Genomic DNA, 25,845 nt, shown 5'->3' with positions numbered 1-25,845 from the left:
GCAAAGGTTTGAATTTAATGCACTGGGCCTGTAATTATTTGGTTGTGTATGCTCCTTGCCTGGCTTTGCTATTGGTACTATAACACCATGCTTCCAGTCAGCTGGTAACTTCCCTGACTCCCACACCTTATTAAAAAGACTTAAGATTATACTTAATGATGTCTCTGATAGATGTTTTACCATCTCATAACAAATATCATCTCTTCCTGGTGAAGACTGTTTAACCCCTGCAAGCACTTCTTCAGCTCATATAGAGTAAACTCTGAACCTAAAGTACATCCAGATGGTCCTTTTTCTTCCAATAGTTGAGGGTACTTCTTCAGGATATGTTCCCTATACCTCCTCATTTCATCTGACAAATTTGAACCACTGTGCACTTTAGTAAATGTTTCTGCTAGTATCTCCGCTTTTTCGCTGTCTGATATGACTAGTTTATCGTTATATACTAATACAGGAATGCTGCTATTTCTTTGCTTTCCTCCCATTTTCCTTATCATACTCCAAACTTCATTCATTTCAATATCTTCCCCAATATTTTTGCAAAAATCCCTCCAATACTTTCTCTTAGATGTCCGTATTACTCTCCTCACTATGGCCTGTGTTTTTTTTATAATTAATAAATTCACTCACTCACTCAGCTCACTCATTTTCTACCACTTATCCGAATAAATTCATTATAATTGAATGATTTTCTAAGTCTCTTAAATGCTTTATTCCTTTTACTAATTGCCTCACTACACTCCGCATTCCACCATGGGACGACTTTCTTCCTGATACCAGCCTTCTTCTTACCTATTACTTCTATAGCAGTACTTTGAAGAACTTCACATATCTTATAATTAAAATCCTCTACATCTTCCATAGACTTACTAATTTCTAACATTCTGTTATGACATAACTCTTTAAATTTGTCCCAGTTGGCTGATTTAAATTTCCAACTTGGCATTCTTTCCACCACAATTTGTGCTATATCTAAACTGATTGTACTGCTGATAGGGAAATGATCACTACACACTGTACTTTGATTTAATACTTTCCAATCACATTTTCTAGCAAAACATTCAGAGACTAGAGTTAAGTCTAATATTGAATATTTTCCTTGTGACAAATCCACTCTTGTATAGCTTCCACCATTGATGCACACTAATCCTCCCCAATCTAGCATGTCTTCCACAATCAATCCATTACTATCTGTGTTTGTACTCCCCCATAATGTGCTGTGTGCATTAAAATCACCATACCACTTTATAACTTTCTTTCCCTCCAAAAGTTTCTAGATTATCCTTGCTTAACCTGTCACATGGATTGTACAAGTTAATTATTCTAATACTGTGTACACCTTCCGAGTCATTCTACGAAACGGGTGCCATTTGTGTCCGCAACATTTGATGAGATGCATAAGGCACAAAAATGTCCCAAAATGTGCTTACAAACCTTAAAGTTATTTATTGAAGTGCTCTTGTTAGCATGATATATAATATAAACACTATTCTTAAAGAATAACATACTATTTTTAATAATTTTGCATTAGTACTTAGCCATTTTCACATGTCCATGTTGACCAACATGACATTTGTATCCAAAATATCACCAAATAAGTTATGTATTTTTAAAAAGAGATATTATTTTCAGAATTATATTTGTGTCCCTTTTCACATAAGATATATTTTATTCAAAATAAACCTTATTTTTTTGTAAATATTTTATGATTTGTGTGCGTCCTTCAATTTGATTTACCACCCCATCACACTAACTTGTTTTATCAATAAATAATGTACTGTTGCTTTAAATGACATCACAAAGCGGAAGTGACATCATTGGAGCCTTGTTGCCGCCAAGAACAAAAACAGACAAGTCCTGACATTCCTCTACATTCTTTATATGTTGATTTTTCATGTTAGGCAGCTTCCGTCAAGCTCAAACCAACCAGCCCGTCACGCAAGATAGAGAGGGAAAACTAATTTTTATATATTTTTTAAGATTATTAATGCAAATAAAATTATATTTCAGATAGAATGCAGGTATGCTAGGTGAGGAACTTGACCACATGGGAGACATGCGGCCATTTTGGGATGATATTTACCACCCCGTCACATGTTTTATTGTGCCGTGGTGGTAAGGAATGTGACGGGGTGGTTCTGCTTCCCATTTGAATGTGAAGATGTGTGAAATGAAGGATTCTGATAAAGGTTGCATTCACTCAATGGGCCACAGCAGAGAAAGCAAGGGAAGATGCGAGGGAGGGTCCAACCTCTGTCAAGATCACATTGAAGACAACAATGGAGGGGACACAAGACAATCTTGTGGAGTTATTCCACACTCTTCTCCATAAATTCAAAAGACACACATTCAACATAAATCAACAATACTCCTACTGCAGAGAGTTGAAGAGGAACCTGTCAAAAGAGGAGGCAGTGATCCACATTGACTTCTCTGAAAACTACACATGCAAATACAGCTCAGAGATCCAAGCTGTCCACTTTGGCTCCGTGCACCAACAAGCTACTCTGCACACTGGTGTTTTGTACATAAGTGGTGAAAAAGAGCCCATATGTTTTAGCACAGTGTCACCCTCCAAACACAAAAGCCCCCCAGCTATATGGGAACACATGAAACCGGTGCTGAATTATCTGCAAGCCACATACCCAGATGTATCGGTTCTACACTTTCTGAGTGATGGACATTGTACCCAATACAAACAGAAAGGAAATTTCTTCCTTTTCAGCACAGAGCTTGCAAGACGAGGTCTAAAACAGTGGAACGTGGAACTTTTTTGAGGCAAGCCATGGCAAGGGGGCCCCAGACGGTGTTGGGGGAACCTTGAAAAGAACAGCGGACAAGGTGGTGACCAACAGCCATGACATACCCGATGCCCATGAGCTATATAAGGCCCTAACTGAAACATCTACAACTGTTAAGATGTTTTATGTATCATCTGAAGCTGTTAAGCAGGCAATGGAAAAGATGCCAGGCAAGATTCCACCAGTGCCATCCACAATGTGCTCCACGCAAAAGCACCTGAGATGTCAATGCTTCACAACACATCATTTTAACATGACAGCCCAAAAGGTGCCAACAGAAGCAATTGCTTGGGAAAGTGGAGATCTCATTGGGAAGTGGTGCATGCTTAAATATGACAATGAGCTTTATCCTGGGATCATCAACAGGTCAACAGGTTCTTCTGGCCTCCAAAAGATGACTTGCTGTGGTACTGTATCTCTTCGATGATGTGCTCGAAATCATTCAAGCACCACAGCCTGTGACATCCCGCCACATGGAAATCCAAAGGGATGTGTGGATGCGACTCTCCCAGTCACTGTAATGATGCCCTTTTTTTTAGTTTTTCAGAGCATGAACAAAGTTTTCCATTAAATTTCCAATGTTAATGTTTCCCCTCCCCAGTTTTATACAAAGTTTAAAATAAGCATACCATAGAGATACACACTTTGTCCATAGCACCCTGTCACAGTGAAACACTCCGTGACATCAGTTACCACCCCAGTCACGGGGTCATTTTGTTAAAAATGTATGTAAAAGAAAATAAATTTTTACATAAATTAATGTTGAATGATGTTCTTGTTGTGTGGACCAATCAAATAAATGTAACTTTATTTGTATTTTTTAAGTGTATTCATTTTTTAAGTACAAACAGTGAGGCCATTAAAAAAACAAGAATAATTATTCAAATTACATACTTTCTATTGATGGTTTCCAAAAAGGGACATTTTACTATTAGGAAAACATTAGATTTTAAAAATATATTTCTTGTTTTACTACTCTTATGGCATACATATTGTCCATGACGGGGTGGTAAAAAAAAGACTCCCTTGCCAGAATAAAAATGATAATATTATTAAGGATTTTGTGCCTGAGGTGGGAAAATATGTTTTTTTGGAGGATTAACATAATATTTAAAGTTGTAAGTAACAAAAAAAAAGTTTGTTCTTAATGAAAATGTGGACAATTGCAAAGTGGAAATGGCACCCGTTTTATAGAATGACTGACCATATTTCCACCACTACAACCTCTTGCTCCCCATTTACCTCAACTTTTCTATACCCAATATCTTGTTTAATAAATGTTGCTACCCCACCACCATTTCCTTTATTTCTATCTCTTCTGATGTAATGTATCCAGGAATTAAAACATTTAATTGAGGTTTCAGTCATGTTTCTTGAACACATATAATGTCCGGACTATTTCCTTAATTTGTAATAAATGTTTTGAATTCTTGACCATTGGCATTAAACTTCTTGCATTCCATTGCATTATTATTGCCCTGTATCACAACGCCTGACTGTGTACCGGATTATTGGACTGCTTTTTCACTGTGTTTTTGCCTGCCCTGTATTCTTTGCCTGCCTCTGTACTGGATTATAGACTGGTCTTTACGCTGAGTGTTTACCTGACTTGCCTGATTACTTTGTCAAGCTCATTAAAGACTTTTTATTATTTACATCGACGTCCTGCATTTGAGTCCTCCCTTCCGGCCCACCCTGACAAAAATAACCTGAATCTGTGAATCTGTCCGTCCCACACTCTCTGCTGAGCTTCATCTATCTATAAGATTGTCATTTCAGTATTTTAGAGGATTTTCCTACAAATAAAAAATAATATTTAAAAAAAAATCTTTGCAAAACATTCTATAGCAGCTTTAACTTTGGTTCTCTTCTTTAGATTGATTTGTTTTCTTTATCTCTCTCAGCATGTAACACTCAACATTATTTACATTATGATTGTGTTTAATAACATTTTTATCTGCTAATAAAATTGTTAATCAATAATTAACAAATAAATTAATCACCTGATCTTTAATGACATTTTGTGTGTTTCATCAAATAAAAATCAGCTGTAACGAGTGTGAAACGTAATTCATGGGCGATCATCAGTATACATGAACACAATGAAAAAGCACATGTCTGTATTGTTCTGTATGTAATGTTAGTGCAGTGCTAATAAACTACTGAACTGTTAATAAAATATCCAAATCTGATGGAATGTACAATAACAACCACTCTATTGTTCATCAATAACATTAGTAAAGTTATCCAGACAGAGAAAAAGGAGAGAAGTTAACCTTTTACACCACATTTTTGAGTTAAGTATATTTTAAAGATATTTAATTAAAACTAAATCAACACAGTATAAAATTATGTATGTCATGATGTTTTTTAACAGAATCAAAAGTGAAATTTTTATAGCACCAGAAACAAAGGTTTTGTCTTCTCAGTTCAGCAAATCCTTCAGTTTAACATTTTAATTCATTGTATTTCTGACCAACACACAAAGTTTGTATTTTTCAGAGTTTGTGTTTTAGGAATGAAGTTTTACTGTAAGATCAGTGAACTGTATCTAAGTGTGTGGATTTGTAATTAATGTAAAGTCTGGGGACTCAAAGTACAATCATATGGTTATAAATTCATATTACATCAAATTTAATGTATGTAATGTCTGACTGGAGATAATAAATAAGATAAAAGATATCATGTATAAGATACATGATGTACTTACTCAGAAACCAGAAAAACTCACGAAAATAAAACAAAGCCACAATGAAGAGTGGAAATAATGCCCCAATCGCACTTCCTGAAAAACAGAGAATATTAATTACAGAAATATCAGAGTTTTGCTCAAGAAAGTTCAGTTTGAAAATGTGATTATTATTTGTTTAAATTATTGCAAATGAAGCTTAAATAATCTTAATTATGTAAATGTTTCATCAGCATCAGATACACAACTAAAACTGAAATATTACAGGATTAAACTGATCTTAGGATATGTCTGGCAATGAGACAAGAAAAGTGGAGAATGTGTTTAAAAATTAAATAGTTTTAATGTAAAAAAGTTAAATGTGTGTCAGGATCTGACCCGGACTTTTCCCACGTGTCTTTTGTTTATGTTTTGTGATCACGTTTCTGCCCTCGTCTGTTCCTTCCTGCCTCTAAACACCTGTCCCTTATGAGTCTAATTGTCTTGAGTATTTAGTCTTTAGCAGCGCGAATCACTGTCTGTGAATTTTCACTCGTTAACGTCTTCCCCACTGAGGGGAACGGTGGTGGCTTGGGAGTGTGAGAGAGAAGCGCATGTGACAAGTGTTTGTTGGCGGAGGATGCGGCGGTTGGCAACAGCTAGACTGTGACTGGGTAGGAGATGGAAGGAAGTGAGGAAGTGAGGAGACCGGAAGTGAGATGGGATTTGAAGAAGAAAGCGGGAGAGATAGGAGTGTTTGGAATGTAATGCGATCTGGAAAATAGAAAAAAAAGGCAACATATACTGTAATATAGATGAAACAGATAGTGAACAAAGTATGACAATAGTAAGTAAACCACAAGAAGAAGAATATAAAGTGATCATGACACTATCTCAGGAGGGGTCATCATTTGGTGAGGTCATTTGGTAACAAAATCGATAAACAAATTGCTAGGTGAGATCAAAAATGCAAAAGTATTAAGAAGTGGAGCACTGCTGATTTTCTGTAGGAATAAAAAACAACAAAAGAAAGCCATAGAACTGAGTACAATAGATGGCAAGAGAATAAAATGTGTATTGACTTGAAACAATTCGTTGGTTTGAGGAGTTTTCACAGGAATACCTGTAAATATCAAAGAAGATCAAATTAAAGACAATGTAGCAGGGGCAAAAGTGCTGGAGGTAAAACGCCTTAAAACAACCAGAAATGGGGAGAAATGCAATAGCCTGTCTGTTATGATTAAGTTTGATGAAGCAAGACTTCCAAGTACATTATTCATAGGTTACATAAGGTACAAGGTCAGAACATACATCCCTCCCCCACTGAGATGTTTTAAGTGCCAAAGATATAGCCATGTAGCAGCTGTCTGTAAGGGTAAACAAAGATGTGGTAGATGTTCAGGTGAGCATGAGTATGGGAAATGTGGAGAAGGAGTAAAATTGAAATGCTGTAACTGTGGAGCGGAGCACAGTGCAGCCTACCGTGGATGTGAAGCTAGCAAGAGAGCAATGGAGGTGCAAGTCTTGTGAGAAATGTTAAAAAATAGAGGAAAAGAAAGATTTGTTAGTTATGGGAAAAAGTGAATTTGTGTTGTTTATGGTTGAGGTGATAAACTGCTCGGCACAAACAGACAGAAAGACAGAGAAGGTCAAAATAATAGTTAAATCATGCGGAAAAATATCTAGGAATAAAAGGGCTTAGCTGTGAAGTAGTTGAAGAAATGATAGTGGCAAGAAGTGCAAACTCGCAGTCATGGGCTGGTGGCTCTTTATGATATAAGCTATATTGCAATGGAACTCTAGTAGCCTTATAGCAAATGGACAGGAATTCAAGAGTTTTGTCTCAGATTTAGTGGATAGACCTCATGTAATATGTGTGCAAGAAACATGGTTAAAACAGTTAGACTTTGTATTGTATGGATATAATTCGACTAGGAGAGCTAGAAAAACAGGAAAAGGTGGAGGTGTAGCAACTTTTGTTAAAAATGGGGTAAGATATAAACTTATTAGTAAAGGGAAAGAACAGGAATCTGTTGTAATTGAAGTATGGTCAGGGGAAGATAGCATAAAAATAGTCATTTTTACAACCCTTGCAATAAATTAAGTGCTGGATGTTGGAAAATAGTTTTTGGATCATTGCAGGGCAAAATAGTGGTATGTGGGGATTTTAATGCACACAGTATGTTATGGGGAAGTAAAAACACAGATATAAATGGATTAGCAATAGGGAAATTTATAGATGATAAGGAGCTGGTGTGTATTAATGATGGAAAGGGCACACGGTATAATAGTTCAAGTAATACAGAAAGTGCCATTGATCTAACACTAGTATCAGTTAGAATTGCAGGAATTAGTGCATGGGAAGTAAGGAGTAGATCGACAGTGGGTAGTGATCACTATCCAATAATAACTAGGATTGGCATAGAGATACACCAGGATGGGGAAGCGAAAATACCAAGGTGGAAATTAGATAAAGCTGATTGGCAGACATTTCAAGAAATTAGTAAGTCTAAGTGTGTGGAACTACTGAGTAGAGATATTACAGATGTAGAGGAAATGAATAGTGTCGTAGTCGCAACCATTATACAAGCAGCAGAAGAAACAATTCCTAAAAGTACAGGAAATAAGCAAGGAAAAAGCGTGCCATGGTGGGATGAGAGCTGTAGAATAGCAGTTTAAAAAAGAAACAAAGCATTTAAACAGCATAAAGCTGATCACACACTAGAAACTCTAATTGACTACAAAAGGGCACAAGCAGTAGTTAGGAAAACGATTAGATCAGTCAAGCTCATGTATTGGAGACAGTATTGCAATATAATTGGAAGTGAAACTCAGTTGTCAGATATACGGGGAACAATCAGAAGAATGAGTGGATTAAGTAGAAAGGTGGACATGCCAATGTTATGTAGTAATTTTAAGAACGCAGTTAGTAATGAAATTTATCCACAGTAGATAAGCAGAATAGGAATCAGACACTGTTAGAAAACCCTGGAATTAAAGAAAGTAGAACTGCATCAGGAGGAGACATGGACTTGCCTTTTACTATGTTGAATTAAAAAGGGCTATCTTAAATGCACGGCAGACAACACCAGGGAAAGATGCTATATGTTACAGCATATAGCATTGGCATTGGAGGTAGTATTAAGGCTAAATAACATGATATGGAATGCAGGTAAAATCCCAAATGAATGGAAACAGGCAGTGATAGTCCCAATACTCAAACCTGGTAAGAATGCTGTAGACCCGTCAAGTTATAGACCTATAGCGTTAACATCACAAATAGGAAAAGTCATAGAAAGGATGGTAACAGATAGGTTAAGTTACTATATAGAAGGCAAGGGTCTCTTTTCAGCGTAGAAGTCTGGATTTCGTAAGGGTAGGGGGACAATGGACTCTGTTTTGTGCTTAGAAGCAGAAGTTAGGAAAGCACAAACTAATAAGGAAAGTGTAATTGCTGTGTTCACTGAAAAAGCATATGACATGCTGTGGAAGGATGGACTACTTATCAAACTTAACAAATTAGGAATAAAAGGTAAATTATTCGGTTGGATACTAGACTTCCTGTACAGAACAATAGAAGTTAAGGTTGGTACAGAGTATGCAAGTAGGCATATTGTGGAAAATGTTACCCCACAAGGTAGTGTCTGCAGCCCCATACTATTCAGTATTATGATAAATTATATTTTTGATCAGGTAAGAGGAAATGTAGGTAAGTCACTTTACGCAGACAATGGAGCACTCTGGGTTAGTGGAGAAAATGTAGAATACTTAAGAAAGAAAATGCAATAGAGAAAGTTGAACAATGGACTTATAAATGGGGATTTTAACTGTCAATCCAAAAAACCTGTTATTTGCTTCTCTAAGCGCTATAAGGTAGTGCCACTGAAATTGTATGGACAAGATTTGGAACAAGTTAAGATGGTGAGATTTCTAGGAGTTATCTTTGCTGAGAGGCTGACTAGGTGTCAACATATTGATAAGGTCAGAAATAAATGCAAGAAGATCAACAACTTGTTGAGATGTCTATCATGGCGAGACATTAGGGTGGGTGGAGGAAAATAATCCAAACACAGATGTCATTATAGCCTCAGACAGTTTATCAGCATTATTAAGCATTAAGTCTGGGAGAGCGTCATGTAGACAAGACCTCATCCATCAAATACTCCACTTGCTTCTCACATTTCACAATAAAAGAATAGGTGTCACCTTCCTTTGGGTTCCTGCCCATGTTGGGGTGGACGGAAATGAAACTGTGGATATACTAGCAAAAAACTCAAAGCAGGAAACAGTTGATGTGCACGTACCAATAAGTAGAACAGAGGTCAAAACTATCATAAAGCAACACTCACTTAAAATATGGCAGGAATATTGGAACACAGCGGATACAGGACGTCACTTATACAGTATACAAAATCAGGTAGCCACAAGCATGAGGAAGGGCAGAAGCCCAAAGGAAGAGATGCTAATCTCACGGCTTAGAACGGGTCACACTGGTGTAAATACAACACTGTACAGAATAAGAAAACATCCCACTGGATCATGCACTGATTGTAATGTACAAGAGACAGTAAAGCATATACTGTTAGACTGTAAAAAATATGAAGAAGATAGGGCAGAGTTAAAGGCATGCATGGATGGACACGAGCATTTATTAGGAAAAGTGTCTATTAGAATACACAGTTTATTAATTTTGTTTTTATAAAAATATTGGGTTAAGTGAAAGAATTTAAGTTTTTTTTTCCTTCTTGTCTCCCCCCCCTCTCCTTTGATGTCATTCTAGTGCCCACACTCCAGTCTAGTAGGTGGCGGTAATGCACCTTTAAGATGAGTTGCCAACCGCCATTAAACTCGAAAGAAGAAGAAGAAGAATCACTGTCTGTGGTTGTGTTTTGTTTGGTCTTGGTTGTGTCTGTGTTTGCTTTTGTTTGTTTTATTAATAAACCGTGTTTCTTTCTTTTTTTTTTTTTTTTTAACTATTCTGCATTTGGGTCTGTTTTTTTTTTAACCCCGGTTTAATGACAATGTGTGTAAAATTAATTACATTAAATTCTGTGCATGGATTCTAAATGTTTTATAAATATTAAATAACCTTTAGGATAAGAAGTGTAACATTACCTGTAAAAAGTGCCACTTACTTTGCAATCCCAGTGTAAAAAAACTTATGCGTAGAATATCACTGAGTTCTGTAATCATGTAAATCATGTCTGGATCAATTTCTGTTGTCCTTTTAATTATTAAAAGGTTATTTCAGAGGTGTGCAAGACCTGTTTAAAAAGAAAACTAATAAAAAAAAAACATGAATAGTCTTTAAATGTTTTATACAGTTAGAAAGCAAACCCAAAACAAAAGGGAAAGTTTATACACCAGGGAACTTATTCCAGTTTTAGGTCCTGTGTAACTGAGATATATTAATATACAGCAAACTGCAATATGTCTTTACATGTGAATAATTATAGAACAGAATCATATAGAACAGACATGAAATAAATAAAATACCATAAATATAATGTCCTCAACACAACACCTGATACAGTAGGACTGAGAAACAGAAAATAACAGGGATTCACACAGAGGATAAAAGTCCAATTATACTTTTAAATAAATAAATAAATAAATAAATAGATCATTCCAAATCCCACTGTTTAAGCCTCATCACCTGCTGTAGGTTATAACAGACTTTAAAAATCAATTAATTAGAGGAACCAATTAATTTTTTAAAGGAAATAAATAAAGTGAGAAATTAAAGAGGATGTTGTCAGCAGGGATGGTGAAACTTATTCAATAATGGTGAACCTTATTTAAACATCTGTAAAATCACTAATTTAAAATCATTTACCATTATAAACAGTATTTATTTTTTTTATTTTAAATGTGCCTAATTATTTAAACTCTACTGTATATTATTCTGTTATTTAATGTATCATTCAAAACATTCATTAAACAGAGTAAATTGTTCAGCTGCTCAGTAGACTCATTAAATTTAATTAATCATCTCATATATCTGTCACCTTTTTCCTTTTTTTTTGACCTTAGAAATTTAAATGAAATTGAATCTGAAGAGATTCACTATTATTTACTGTAAGTAGAAATGTTTAGTTTCAGTGTATTAGATGTTAAGATGTGAGATTATGAGGCTGCAGTCTGCACACTCACTAAGTGTGGATTTAAATCCATGTAGTGAAAAGCTCATATTGTTTCAGCTGAAACTACAGACTTGTAACACAGAGCTGTGTCTCAGTGAGTCTTGTGTGACTTCAGACTCAGTGTGAAGTCCAGCACCTCCATCTGACTGTCTGATGGAACTACAACATTTCACACTTATGTTCTGGCTGTAAACACATTCACAAACTCTGAGGATATGAACTCACGGAATGACGTCTGGGGATAATATTAATAAATAAATGTAACACAGACATCTGAATTCTGAATGACTGACAGCATGGTAGGTGTTTCTTGTATTAAGAGTGTCAAGTGTCATGAAGCTGTTATTGTCAATTCAAACAGATGGTGTAGTACACAGTGAAATGAAAAAAACGTTCCTCTATGACCCTGGTGCTACATAAACCACAGAGCTACCTAAAACGACACAGAACTAAGGACTAAGTCCACAAACACTACATAAAGTTTTATATGTGTCCAAAACAGTGCTGCTTCTGCCTGGAATCACTTTCCCCTTCTTCTGTCTCACATAATGCTGTGCTGTTGTTCCCAAATTCCACAATCACAGAGTCAGCAAACAGATACTGCTAAATATTTCTTCACTTTCTTTTGTTTTCTTGGTGGATTGTGGGCAATTTTTACTAATCACCAGACCAAAACCAATAACTGAACTTGACTAAAGCCTAACAAAACTTCATCTGAGGATCTGAGAACTTTGTGTGTGCAGTTTGCTGAACAGCAGTCTGTTCCTAACCTGTTCAACAGATACCACAGAAATCTTTACAAATATGAAATGTTGTTATAACTGCTCTACACGTGCACAGGTAGAGGAGTCACTTTATATGATTATAAACCGGTCACAACAGGATTTTGAGATTTTGGCATCACAGAAATTAATACTTAATCCAGAAAATACAGAATTCAGATGGAATTTTTCAAAATTACTGTAGAATGTTTGTAGATTTTGGCAAAGACAAAGCATATGACTAATGTACTACTATTACTGTATTCTTCTTAACTTAAAATTATGGAAATTCAATTCAATATCAATTTCATAATAACATAATCTGAACACAGCTTTACAGAAACCTGAGTGACACCAAAGAGTGTGATCATTACTGTACAGATAAACACTACAGAGTCAGTTAGTGTGTGATGAAAGTCTGAGTTATTTATAGTTTTATTATCTTTAGTTTTAAATTTAAGTATATAATATAAAATTAAAGTTATCTATTGTTTAATGATTGGAGCTTGAAAATAGACTGTTTTTTTTTGTTGCAAGTAAAATATACACACTGCTTTTATTCCTGTTTCTATTAGACTCTAGGTTCTGGACATGTAATCATTCATCTTCTTTATGTTAAATAACAAGCAGGGAGAATCAATGCTTCACAAGCCCAGAGAAAGGAAAAGTTACGATAAACTGAGAATGTTCTGCATCCTATATTTATTTACAGGTTACCTGAGATACAAAATCTCAAAGTGCTTCATATTCACTATACTGTAGATGTTACACAGGGTGTTATAATGGCACTGTAATGCTTATATAGTAAACTAGATGGACAATTATCTGAAACTTTAAACAAACACTTTAAACATTGAGTGCCTGAACTGGAATGTATCTGTACCTTTGTATCAATTCTATAATTTAGTATGAAAAAAAAAAAAAGATTTTCGTAAAAAAGTAATTTTACATTTAAAGTAAACAATATCATTTACCCACATCAACTGTCTATACACATACACACACACACATACACACACTGTGTAATATAAAATAATAAATGGTTGAAACACCTACCTATAGCAAAATGACTCAGAAGAGGAATAAGTAGCAGCAGGAGCACAATGATCAGAGCCACTTTCATTTCAGTGCTGAATCTATAGTAGATATCCACAAAAATAGCTAGACAATAAAAATAAAAAAACTTTAGTATATATTACACAAGTACACACCATGCTTTGTTAGGATCAACATCAAATGGAAAAAAAATCAAAATACAGAATTAAATATTTCTAAAGGAGGCAAATAATGTATGATGTAATGTATTACATAATGTATGTAATAATTTATAAAATATATATTCTAGATTTAGGGATCATTCATACAGTAGACTTCATCACATCAACTGCAGCAAGCAGCCATAAAAAATCATTCAGGTACTGATTTGTTTACTCAAAGCTGCACTGGAGGAGAGCTGACAGAATTGTCACAGCACAAATATAATATAGCAGAATTAAAATACAGTGTCATATACGTCATTAGTGTCATGCTAATTTTCTTTGTATATAATTGTAGCATCATTTACAGGATGTACACAAGTACATGACTTCTCTATTCCTATTAGAAATAACCAGTGGAAATAATCTGAACCACAGGGCATCAGTAATAATTCTGACAGCTGACTGCAGACTTCTTAGGGACAGGAACGATGGTGGTCTTCTTTAAGATTGTTTTTGAGGATATGAGAACGAACATCACGACCTGGTGCTTTTCTTAAGTTGACCAGACTGAGCCATTAAAACAGCATTCAGTTGTTAAGGTCTGTTGAACGTTTCACTGCAAGGATGGTGATGTTATCCCCAATTCTTCAGGTAGACGTCCCCATGTCAGATTTTTCCAACTTTTCCACACATGCTTGAGGTCAGATACTTTATAGTTTGCCATGATCTTGTCTCTCTAACTCTTCTTTGCAGACATGATGACCTTTTGTAGGTCAGACCTGGACTTCCTGTGTCTCTGTGTCACCAGTGTTTGGCCCTGACATCAGCATTCATCCAGGGTTTCTGGCTTGGGAAGGATTTAATGCTGATTTTTGGAATAATGTTTTCGGTACACATACTCATACTAAAACTTTCAGGTTCTTCACTGGACTTGAACTGTTGAAATTTTATTAAAAACTGGAAAAATGTGGGTGTTTTATAACTTTTGACCGGTAGTGTACATGTACTGTGTCCTTTAATCAATGTTCCAATGGACTCATGTGATGTTACAGATCTGCTTCTATTTCTGAACAGTGTAAGATGGAGCTTTTTTAGTTTCAGTTAAAATGTACAGCACTCGTACTATTGTATTCACATAATGTAGGAAATGTCATTTAAATAAACATGTAAACAAGAAAAGTTAGAATTGTGTGATTCTGTAATGAGAACAATACATTGGATTCAAAACACTTTCATGATTTGTTTGTTTGTTTGTTTTTATGTCACAAAATGTAATTTGTTGCAACACTTACTGTGCAGTTTCCTGAGACTTTGGTACCTCATTTTAGCGTTTAACTGAAACTGGATAACTTTCTGAACTATTGGGTTTTGTATCTATTTAATCTAGATAGCTATAAAAAGATAAATAATAACAGATAGTAGATAATAATCGAATAGAAATCTTATGTAGAAGAGAAAACAAATCTTTGCCTTCTCCTTCGGTAAGTTTGCACATTATTTGTTCTTAGTTGCATGAACTTTTTCTCAAGTAATCCGGAAGAAAAATCTCACAATAATTAAACAAATTACACAAATTGCTTAGGCAAACATACAGGGAGAGGGTAAAGATACACTCACAAAGTTCTGACATATGGAAGCTGGATTGTGGCACCGCTGTGTAGTGTAGTGACGTGTTATCTAACATTATGGTGCAGTGGCAGGTCAGTGGATAAAACACTGACATCCTGACTGTGAGGTTGTGAGGTCAGATCCCAAGCTGCTTCTGCTGGACCCTTGAGGATGTGACTGTAGATTGCTTATAGTTTTATAATTAGCTGGTTAGTAATGTCATTTCTACATTTATGCACCACATGCTGCTTCCTCTGAACCAGCTATATGAATCTGTTACAGTGAGAGAACACTCTAAAGTTAAAAACTCCATGGTGATGTGATTTGCCATGTGGCCAGTGGACGTACAAAGTAATTTTCACCACTGATTCCCCTTCTGAAGTGATGATTCCACTAATGTGCAGAACTCAACAAGATATTTAGTAAGAGTAGAGTAACTAAACGGTCTTCACATAGAGAGAGGACTTCAGGACTTCATCTCCTGGATCAGCCCAATACCTTTGTCTACGTCTGTCTTACTGCAACTGAGCTCCTGATTTGTGGGACCATGAAACATAACACTGTATGATCAATTATGTAACATTCTGTATGCAGGTACTCAGACCACTGTCCCATAGAAACACATGATTTTAAAACTATTGTATTCCTTAATTGGTTCTTTCCTAACTTTACACATATTACAAGTATGTAATAAGATCTAGCAGATAGTAACAGTGTGATGGTTTCATGTATACTCACAAGAATAAGCAGCAACAGTTATCACAGTGTACTGTAGTAGAATTGCCAAGTTGGTAATTAATCGTTTGGGAAAATCTGCAATATAACAAATACACAGCATGCAGTGATTAGGCAAGTGTTTCTTTAGTCTTGCATAGAGTCCATATTTTTACTAATTCCTAGATCCAAAATGCCTAAATAATCAAAAGTAATGATGAACTGGTGAAGGTGTTTTTGAAGGTAGCAGAAAGCAACAGGTGAACAAAAGGTGGTATTCAAACTGTGGGAGAAAATCTAGGAGAGATTCAGGTCAGGTGTGAAAAGTAATTTAAAATGATTTTTTTTATTTTTTATGCCTTTGCCACCAAGTGATAGAGGTGTTTGTGCCTCCTTCTGAGACTCTTGTACCTAAGACTATTGCACAATGCTGTATGAATATTCCTCATCTCACTTCAGTAATCCTTCAGCCAGTTCTTTGAACTCTACATATTCCCTCATTCACATCTGTCTCAGTAAGCGATAATGTAAAATAAAATATTTCAACATACGTTTGACTTCCTTGCTCATGTAAGATATCATTAAATATATTTATAAGAGATGTATTGAAAATTGTCCACTGCACAGCATCAAAAAAGGCTCTTTTTGGTTTTCAGACAAATTCAAGAAGGCTGTCAAAAAAATCTAAAACTTTATAATTAATTGTAATGCCTTAAAAAAGTATTTGTTTCCTGGTCTGTTATCTAACATTATACAGTTTTCTTAAAGAAAATCAAACTATTTGTTAAAAGATTATATAAAAAATATAAAAAAAATAATATTGTGTCAACTGCATTAACTCCTACCTCTGACACACACAGGATGGGCCTCTGCATTATTCTGGCATGGGTTTGTAATCATGTATAAACTGGATTATGGGCCACATGGACCCAGCAGTGAGTTTAAAACTGGACTTTTTGTAATAAAACAATGACTGTAAAGTTCTCACAGGACCATTGATAATCAAATCATACCTGGAAATGTTTTCAAATCGAGAGCAATCCAAAGTAGGAAAAGGATCCGTGCAAAATTAAGTGCTGAACAAGTTGCTGCTTCAGTAAAATACCCTGGAGGAAAAATAAATACATTTTTCAGCCAATAAGAAAATTTTTAGACCAACAACCCAGGGAGTTATAGTCATAATAGTATCTCTTTAATCTAGAACTGTACCAAAAAACCTAGAATTATTATAACGGTCAATTGATCGTGACATATTTCAGCTATAAAATTTCCTTTAATATTTAGTATTTTAAACCTTCGTGGCACAACTGAATTTACAAGAGGTTAAATATCTTTAGTTTACAACTGTAACCCCAGATCTCAGGTGGCATGAGTAAGGTGTGCTTGCATTGTCCCTCAGTAGTAATTTTCCATTACACCAGCCAAGATTGACTGGCAGAGGTTTCTTCTGCAACACCTAGACCAGGGGTCTCAAACTCAATTTACCTGGAGGCCGCTGGAGGCAAAGTCCTGGGCCGCATTAGGTTTTCCACAAAAAAATCTTTGTTAAAAAAATACCAATCTTCTCAATTCTCTTTATTTTTTAACACAAAATAAGATGAAAATATAAATAAACAAATTAAGAATTAACTCAATCAATAAATCAATCAGTGATAAATAAATAAAATACTAATAATAATGAAAATAATAATAATAATAATTAGATTTCTCTAGTCAGCAACTATATGTGGTTTCTTCAGTCTTCTATATCTGCTGTATTCAGATTGAAATATCTGTCTTAACAGTTCTTTAACCTTTAACGTTCTGTGAATGGCTTTCCTGCATTAGCAATCATCTCACTAACCACGTAGCTAGCTTCGACTGCTGTATTATTCTCTTAGGTTGCTTTCTTGAAGAAATCTTGTTGCATCAGTAGACATGTTTTAAGATTGGCAACCCAGTTGGCTCTCACATCTCCCTGGTATTATGCATACTCCTCAGCATGTCTAGTTGTGTAAAAACGTTTTAAATTGTATTCCTTGTGCACCGCAACTTTCTCTGTGCAAATAAGACACGTCAGGGTGCCCCTGTGCTCAACAAAGAAATATTGCATTTCCAACTTTTACTGAAATTGTCTGTGCTCATCACCAACCTTTCACTTCACTGCAGGCTTTGAAAAATCCCGGCGCCTGCACGTCACTTTGAATTTATTGTGTCAGAGAGCGAGACCTCATATTAACTCTAGAAGTGCCATTGGCGTGTCTGTATAATATATATTCCGTTTATATACGTATATATACGTATAATGTTTCGCTGGGCAGCAACTTAAAAAACTTTTTTTTGAAGTGTTGTGAATGCAGCACGCTGGGACGAATGTCCGTGTGTGCACAATAGAAACAAGGCAGCCAGCCAGACACAGAAGTAAACACTCTATGGCAACCCTGCTGTAACATTCACTCACTGAGAAATGTTTCATGTTCACATGTCCCGCACCCGAGAGCCATATACCCCACCGTGATTGGTAGGTTCGTTCAGCTCCACATTCAACAATGTAAAGTGCCATACATATCAAACTTGCGGGCCGCACTAACATTAAACTTTCATATTAAGACGGGGGCCACAAACTATCGTCACGTGGCCACAATTGGGCCGTGGGCCACAATTTTAAGACCCCTGACCTACATAGACTAGAAAAGATCACTTCTTCCTCGGTCTGCCTAAGGAGGGTGGTACAATGAGATGCTCAGACATGCTAGTAATAACTTGGTCACGCATGGTCAATTGTTATAAAGATAAAGATTGTGCAAGCCTGTGGGAGGTTGTAGATCTAATCTCTCACACATTCCTAGATGGGGAACAAAGAAAAACTTGTGTGTACTTGTCTTGTCTAAGTTTATCCTTACACTGTAACTGTAAGAAACAATATTTACCATCAGTGAAACCCCAGAGGATGAAGACAATGGTCATAATAATGTTAGGACAAAGGACATGTGCACACTGTATAGCTAGGGCTCTTCCGCTGCTGTCCTCTACAAACAAATAAACAAAACATTTGTATTAAATTTACTTTGAGTTCAAATGTAAACTTACCAAACTTCTGAAGTATTAAAATGAAGACCAGACTTACCTTCCTTTTTATAAGATGTGTAAGATAGGAAGCCTAGTATAAGTGATCCGATTACAACTCCAAGAATACACAAAATTAAAATTGCAATATGCAGAAAGGAAAGACCTGCGTGACAGAGACACCAGAGTTATTAAAATGAGTATGGCCAATTTTGCTTTCTTTAGAGTAATGCACACATGATGTTAGCCCTGTTAATCCATATCCAACTTATTAAGACACTAAACTCTGCTACATCTTTACATGTTTTGTATAGAAAAATACAGTGACTTACTCAGCTGCTGTATCTCCACAGTTGTGTTAGCTGATAATACACCAGAGAACACTAAACACATATACAGCCCTTTGTCTTCTGTTCGGACATTCTTCAGTCTCAAAGAAAAGTTTCCTTTGTTTCGTTCTTCAGCACTGAAGAAATCTACTCTGTCCACATATCTCTCACCGGTCGAGTCTGTCAGGATCTCACCATGCTGATAGAGCAGCACTAAGATATCTTCATCAGTTTTCTTCCATGACACATCTTCTGGTGTGATATGAGAGTCTACAGAGCAATTCAGAGTGATATCTTCACCTGCATATGCAGATATAATGTGGGCTCCAGAGACGATCAAGCGCTCTGTAATGGGAATTGTTTGCTATTTTAATTAGACATAAAAATAATAACTTCTGATCACACTTTAAAATTAAGTATTTTTACAGAATATAATATGAATTAGGTGAAAATGTTTACCCACCAATCTCCTTTATTTCAATCAGAGTTTCTCCAGAATCCAGCTTTGTGTAAACAGCACACTTATAAACTCCTGCATCTTTACTGGTCACATCTGTAAGCAGGAGGGAGAAGTTTCCATGAGCGATCTCTTCTGTGAAGAAATTAGCTCTTTCATGATAATGCTGGTTCTGAGACTCTGGTCGACTCTCTCCATCCTGCCACAAGTGCACAAGAGTTTCACTGTCATTTCTTTTCCATTCCACTTCAAGATCTTCCAATGGAAGAGGAGTTTCCACAAAGCAGGGCAGCATCACTGAGTCTCCAAGCCGAACAATGAGAGGACCAGGTGGGCCGTGGACATTGAACCCTAAAGTGAATACAAACACTGTTAAAAGATGTCGACCTAATGTGTTAAATGCTGTTCAGGTCAGCATGTCTCAATATTCTTCCCACAGTTGTGTGGGTTGCCTTCACGTAGACAATATCAGTTTCCTTTACTCTGTTTAGAAACAAAAGTTCAAAGGGTGGCATCCAATCTGATCCGCCTTATGTTACCTTGGCTAAGATAAACCAAAGTCCAGGTGTAGGAGGTAACTCAGTGTGCCTCAGGTTGGATAAATATCTTTATTATTCTGTGTTGTACAGCATTTCTTGTTTAAAGCTTAAAGTTAAGAATTATGGTAATTTGATAAGTTTAGGGTTTGGCTTGTAGGTGGAGTCAGATCAGGTTTAATTCCGAACAAGCTCCCTGTACTTCTGGTTCTGCAGGAAAGAATATCTCAATAAACAAGTTACTCTAAATTGCCCCAGTTGTGAATGAGTATATGTTCGTGTGATTCACTGAGTTGGACCACAGAAACCTTAATGAAACCTTTTAAAGCCGAGGTTTTGGCTCCTGGGCAGAGTTCATCCCACTGACTGGAGGACTGGAGGTGCTGAATTATTAATCTAGAAACTTTTTGATCCATGTACCGTATCTACAGAGGAAGAGCATTATCACTTCCTGCAAATGCATGAACCACAAATGCCACAATAAACATGAAATGGATTTATTGATTACAAATGTAATTATATATTATACAAATATATATTTCTCTTCATGGTTCATGTTAATCTGCAGTTTTCCAGGTGACTATGATGAGTTGAATCAGGGATAAAACATCTTCACTGCATTTCAGCTTCGTATAACTAAAAGTGAATTCACAGAACACCAACAAGCAGAATAGTAGTTCACATTACTCTCTCAGACAGCAACAAATAAAAGTCAATTATCAATGCAGTCACAACAAATATTTGTTGTGTTAATAATCTTTTACAATTTTATTTTGTAAACTGACAACAATTTCTATCATCTGCTATTGAAGCTTTGCTGTGTAAAATATAGAAGTTGAGTTTATTAAAAATTAGAATGAAATTAAAATTATTATAATTGTAATTAAAAAAAGTTTATGTTGAGGGGACATTAATATGATAAAATAATAAAATATTCTACAGTCTTTTGATCAGGCGAAAGTTGTAGATACCTGAACAGTCCTTCAATGTTTTTTTTTCTTCATGTTTCCTAAGAAGACTGACGTGTTTCCTAAGAAGTGATTTATATCTGTGCATAATGATAAGGATCAAACTTCACTGTAATGTGTTATGTGGTTAATGGAATGTTTTCTCTGTCAATCACAGACACTTTCTGTGACATACAATTTTAAATCACGCCTACAACAATAAGTGTTTTGTATTGTCCAAGCCTACTTTAAAGCAAAAATCAAATAAAAACAAAAGTGTTTCTCTAATGGCTTTTTGCTGCTCAGATTGGCATTTCACAATGTTCACAAGAGTCTTATGATCAGAACTGTAACCTGACACCAGATGTGGATCAGTAAGATTCAGATCTGAATAATCAGATTCACACTACTTACTAAGTCCTTAGCCCTGTCTTTGTGTTATGTAGCACCATGATCCTGGAGAAACATTGTCTCATTTCACTGTGTAATGTAACTGTTATATATGGTTGAAATGACAATAAAAGCTTTTTGACATGACTTGACAAGTTGAACCAAAACCATTGTAGACTTTCATGACTGCTGTGCAAATATTTGCTTTAGTTTTTCTTGCGTTAGAAACCTAATGGAATGAAACCCCTGTATTCATTATAAGAAACAATAAAATAACTACAAATAACTATAATAAGAATTAAGAATAAAAATTATTATTGTTATTATATTATTGTTATTATTATTATTATTGATCCTCTGTATTAGTTTTCTGATTTTAATTCTGTTCTTGGTGTTTGTTGGTTAAGTCTGTAAAAGAGTCAGAATGAAGAAAAGAAAACTCATGACAAATCTAGTGATGTTGAGAAGATGGTAGAGACTGTTCACATAACAGCTGCTAACTACACAAGCTGAGAGGGCAGGTTCACTCCGATCACAAACAGGGTGTAAGACAACAAACAATCACTGATCCCTGTTGTTCCAGTCAACAAATTACTGAGCAGTGATTTTCCCTAAAATTCATCACTGATACTTGGTGATATTTACAGTAATGAAAATTAAAACTGTAATTTCTTGCACAAACATTTTTCTCCATTGTAAAAATATCTTTAAAAAAACTTTATTCTACTGCAAATCTGTCATCAGAAAATCCTTCTCGGTTTTGATATACTAATAATCATGACTATTCAATGACTATGCAAATTTGTCCATGACTGTATCTAGTTTATGAATATAAATTTATCTAGTAATTTCCATACTTTTTGATGCCTGTAAGGAAGCACATTATCACTTCCTACAAATGCATGAATCAAACCCTCAATTTTTGTTTTTAACAAATGACACAATACACACTTCTGTTAGATTTAGTGATTTACCGATTACTAATGTATTTTATATCAAAAACTATATTTATATAAGTATAAATGTATTTATATAAGTATTTATATATTGTAAAAAAATTTTATATATGTATATGTAATATTATGTATTTATATATTTCTGTTTCCTGGTTCAGGTTGAAATGCAGTTTTCAAGACAAACTACTACGAGTTAAAAAAAAAAACATCTTCACAGAGATAAAATCTTACACTGCATTTCAGCTTCGTATTACTAAAAGTGGATTCACAGAGCACTAATAAGCAGAATAATACTTTACATTACCGTCACAGATGAAAACTATCAGCAACAAATAAAAGTACATTTTCAGAACAGTCCCCATTTCTGTGAAGAAAACAACACAAACACCTTTCTCTTTCACTTGGGTAACATGTACCTGTATGCCCCCTCCCCCTCACCCCACAACCACACCCTCCAATAACACCTGAGCACATTGTACAAATATGTGTTGTGTTAATAATCTTTTAAAATTTTATTTTGTAAACAGACTAAATTTTCTATCATATTTAAATCCTTATCAAACTGTGTTCAGCTGAGTTCTGCTCTTAACATGAGGTTGCATAAATATTAAAGCTCTGTCGTGTACAATATAGAATTTATTAATATTAAATTAGTGAATCATCAGTTTAATTCGATTCACTGAAATTTAAATGAATCTCTGCAACACGGATTTTAAAAAAAATATGTAATAGACTATATTGTTTTTGATCAGGCGAAAGATGCAGATACCTAAACGGTCCTTCAGAGTTTTTTCCTTCGTTTTTCCTAAGAAGAAGGTTATTTATATTTCTCCACAAGGATATTTAACTATTTAAAATTGCATGCTACTTTTAAATGCACGAATGGAAGTAGCATCTGATTAAAATATTACTTAAATATTACATACAGTACAACGTAAAGCACGTTTCCAGTTAGGAAAGTACTTCATACCCTGAGTTTGGGGAGGAGTTCATAAATGACCTCGATGCAAACATATGGGTAATGGATATTGTGTAAAGGTAAGGATGCCAATAATAAAAAAGAATAGGTATGTTATATTCCTTAATTAAAGTTACATTTATCTTTATCTGTCTATCTGTGTTTATCCTAGGTGGTCAGACAGTGCAGCAGGATATGGCTGTTTCTTTGTCTCATCCACAGCCTCCATCTCATCAAAGTTTCCTGACATGTACTTATTTTTCTTGTTATTTTTGTAATTTTTGTTGTTATTTTTGTTGTCCTGCACATCAAGGCACAGCACAGCCAGGCTGCCACTGTTGGGCCCTTGAGCAAGGCCCTCAACCCTCCCTGCTCCAGGGGTGCTGTATCATAGCTGCCCCTGCACTCTGACCCCAACCTCCTCAGTTGGGGTATGTGAAGAATGGGTATGAAAAATAATTCCACTGTGCTGTAATGTATATGTGGCAATAATAAAGGCTTCTATATTGCAAGGAAAAGTTTCATGTTTAAAATATTTTTCATCGGGAGTTCATTAATTAATACTATTCAACTGACTACAGTTTTCAAAAATAACGAAAATGAATCAAAAAGAAAGCAGTCTCCTTTTATTAAAATATGCATATGAAGTATACAAGACTTCATCAATAACATTTAAAACATTTATACATCTGTGAAATGAATGGAACTCTTATAATAATAATCTAATGAAATAACTGTCTGTTAAACTGTCCATAACAACATTTTAGTGCTAATGGCTTTTTAACATGTTTTAATCTCACAATATTTAACACTGTAATAAGCTCTTGTCTTAGTGCAAGATACAGATTAAGTGCTGTAAACCTGTCCTTGGGAATACAAAGCTGATGTTGTGCCATGATGTGTGAACACAGGGTGAAAATGTCCTCATCAAGGATGTCAGAGCGATGGATCCATTGATCTTCACAGGTGTCACAGTCTTCCACTGGCACTTGGCTTATGTAGTCTTCTGTCCCATATAATTAAGGAAGAGTGTACATGACATGCAGCCGACCATGGGGTACAAGGCTATTTCTTAATAGAGCCTTCCTATGAAAGCCATAAAGAGTATTGTTTAATCTCTCTCTCTCTCTCTCTCTCTCTCTCTCTCTCTCTCGCTCTCTCTCTCTCTCTCTCTCTCTCTCTCTCTCTCTCTCTCTCTGTTTGATGGGCCTTGTAAACCGTATCAATTAAACAAAATGATGTGTATTTAAAAATGTAAAAAATGCATTGTGTGTGTTCAATATTTACAGTACCTGGATCAAACCCAGGAAACAGAATAACACAAGGTTCTTGTCCAGAAAGCTGCCATCAAAGTACTGTAGCCTTCATCTTTAATCTGGTGAAAATATTCAAGCCATAAATCCACACATTCTTTTCTAAGAATACCCCACCAGCTCTCAATTCTTTGGTTGGCTGTACTTTTAATTAATCTGTGCGCACAATGTTTGTAAAACTGAGGGAACTGTTTAATAATCCGCGAGGGGACGAATTACAAAACCGTGATCACGGATTTGCGGGTCTTGTTTTCTTTTCTCCAAGGGGTGACCATGCGGGCTCCGTAGCTTTGTGTTGTTTAAATGCAAAAATAAAATGAAATAAATTGAAAGCTGTTTCTCTAATGTTGTTTTTACTGTTCAGCTCAACACTGTATAATATCTATTGGTTACAGGACTGTAACCTGACACTGAATCCTCCAGATGTGGATCAGTTTATTCTTAATAAAATACAGAAAAGCAGATTCACGCAGTTAAGATAAACCAAAACCACTGGTGACTTTCATGACTGCTGAGTAAATACAGTGCCTTGCAAAAGTATTCATATCTACTGAACTTTCACAGTTTGACATGTTACAATCACAAAAAAATGTATTAGGATTTTATGTGATAGACCAACACAAAGTGGCACATAATTGTGAAGTGGAAGAAAAATGATAAATGGTGTCCAAATTTTTTTTTACAAATAAATAAGTGTGGCATGCATTTCTATTCAGCCCCACTGAGTCAATACTTTGTAGAACCACCTTTCGCTGCAATTACAGCTGCAAGTCTTTTGGGGTATGTCTCTACCAGCTTTGCACATGTAGAGAGTGAAAATTTTGCCCATTCTTTTTTGCAAAATTGCTCAAGCTCAGTCAGATCGGATGGCGAGCTTCTGTGAACAGCGATTTTCAAGTCTCGCCTCAGATTCTCAATTGGATTTAGGTCTGGACTTTGACTGGGCTATTCTAACACATGCATATGCTTTGATCTAAACCACTCCATTGTAGCTTTGGCTGTATGTTTAGGCTCATTGTC

General features: G+C 35.5%; 1 protein-coding gene across 5 annotated transcripts in view; it reads right to left on the bottom strand.

Annotated features, from left to right (window-relative positions):
* LOC113650988 overlaps positions 1–22,996 on the bottom strand; it is a 142,917-nt gene extending 119,921 nt beyond the window's left edge. For all 5 annotated transcript variants that reach the window (XR_007143633.1, XM_047816949.1, XM_047816950.1 and 2 more), the window contains exons 1-8: positions 22,859–22,996; positions 19,732–20,076; positions 19,272–19,613; positions 19,001–19,105; positions 18,804–18,902; positions 16,908–17,000; positions 15,919–15,993; positions 13,430–13,534 (exon numbers count right to left, since the gene is read on the bottom strand). Coding sequence is in view for 4 of the 5 variants with exons in the window: in XM_047816949.1 (XP_047672905.1) it covers positions 13,430–13,534; positions 15,919–15,993; positions 16,908–17,000; positions 18,804–18,902; positions 19,001–19,105; positions 19,272–19,613; positions 19,732–20,076; positions 22,859–22,916 (1,222 nt within the window). In the remaining variant the exon portion in view is untranslated. The remainder of the gene's footprint in view (positions 1–13,429; positions 13,535–15,918; positions 15,994–16,907; positions 17,001–18,803; positions 18,903–19,000; positions 19,106–19,271; positions 19,614–19,731; positions 20,077–22,858) is intronic.
* Positions 22,997–25,845: the final 2,849 nt, after the last annotated feature.

This window comes from Tachysurus fulvidraco, chromosome 8 (assembly GCF_022655615.1).
Source record: "Tachysurus fulvidraco isolate hzauxx_2018 chromosome 8, HZAU_PFXX_2.0, whole genome shotgun sequence".
Taxonomy (NCBI): Eukaryota; Metazoa; Chordata; class Actinopteri; order Siluriformes; family Bagridae; genus Tachysurus; species Tachysurus fulvidraco.
This window is presented reverse-complemented; position numbering and strand designations above follow the sequence as displayed.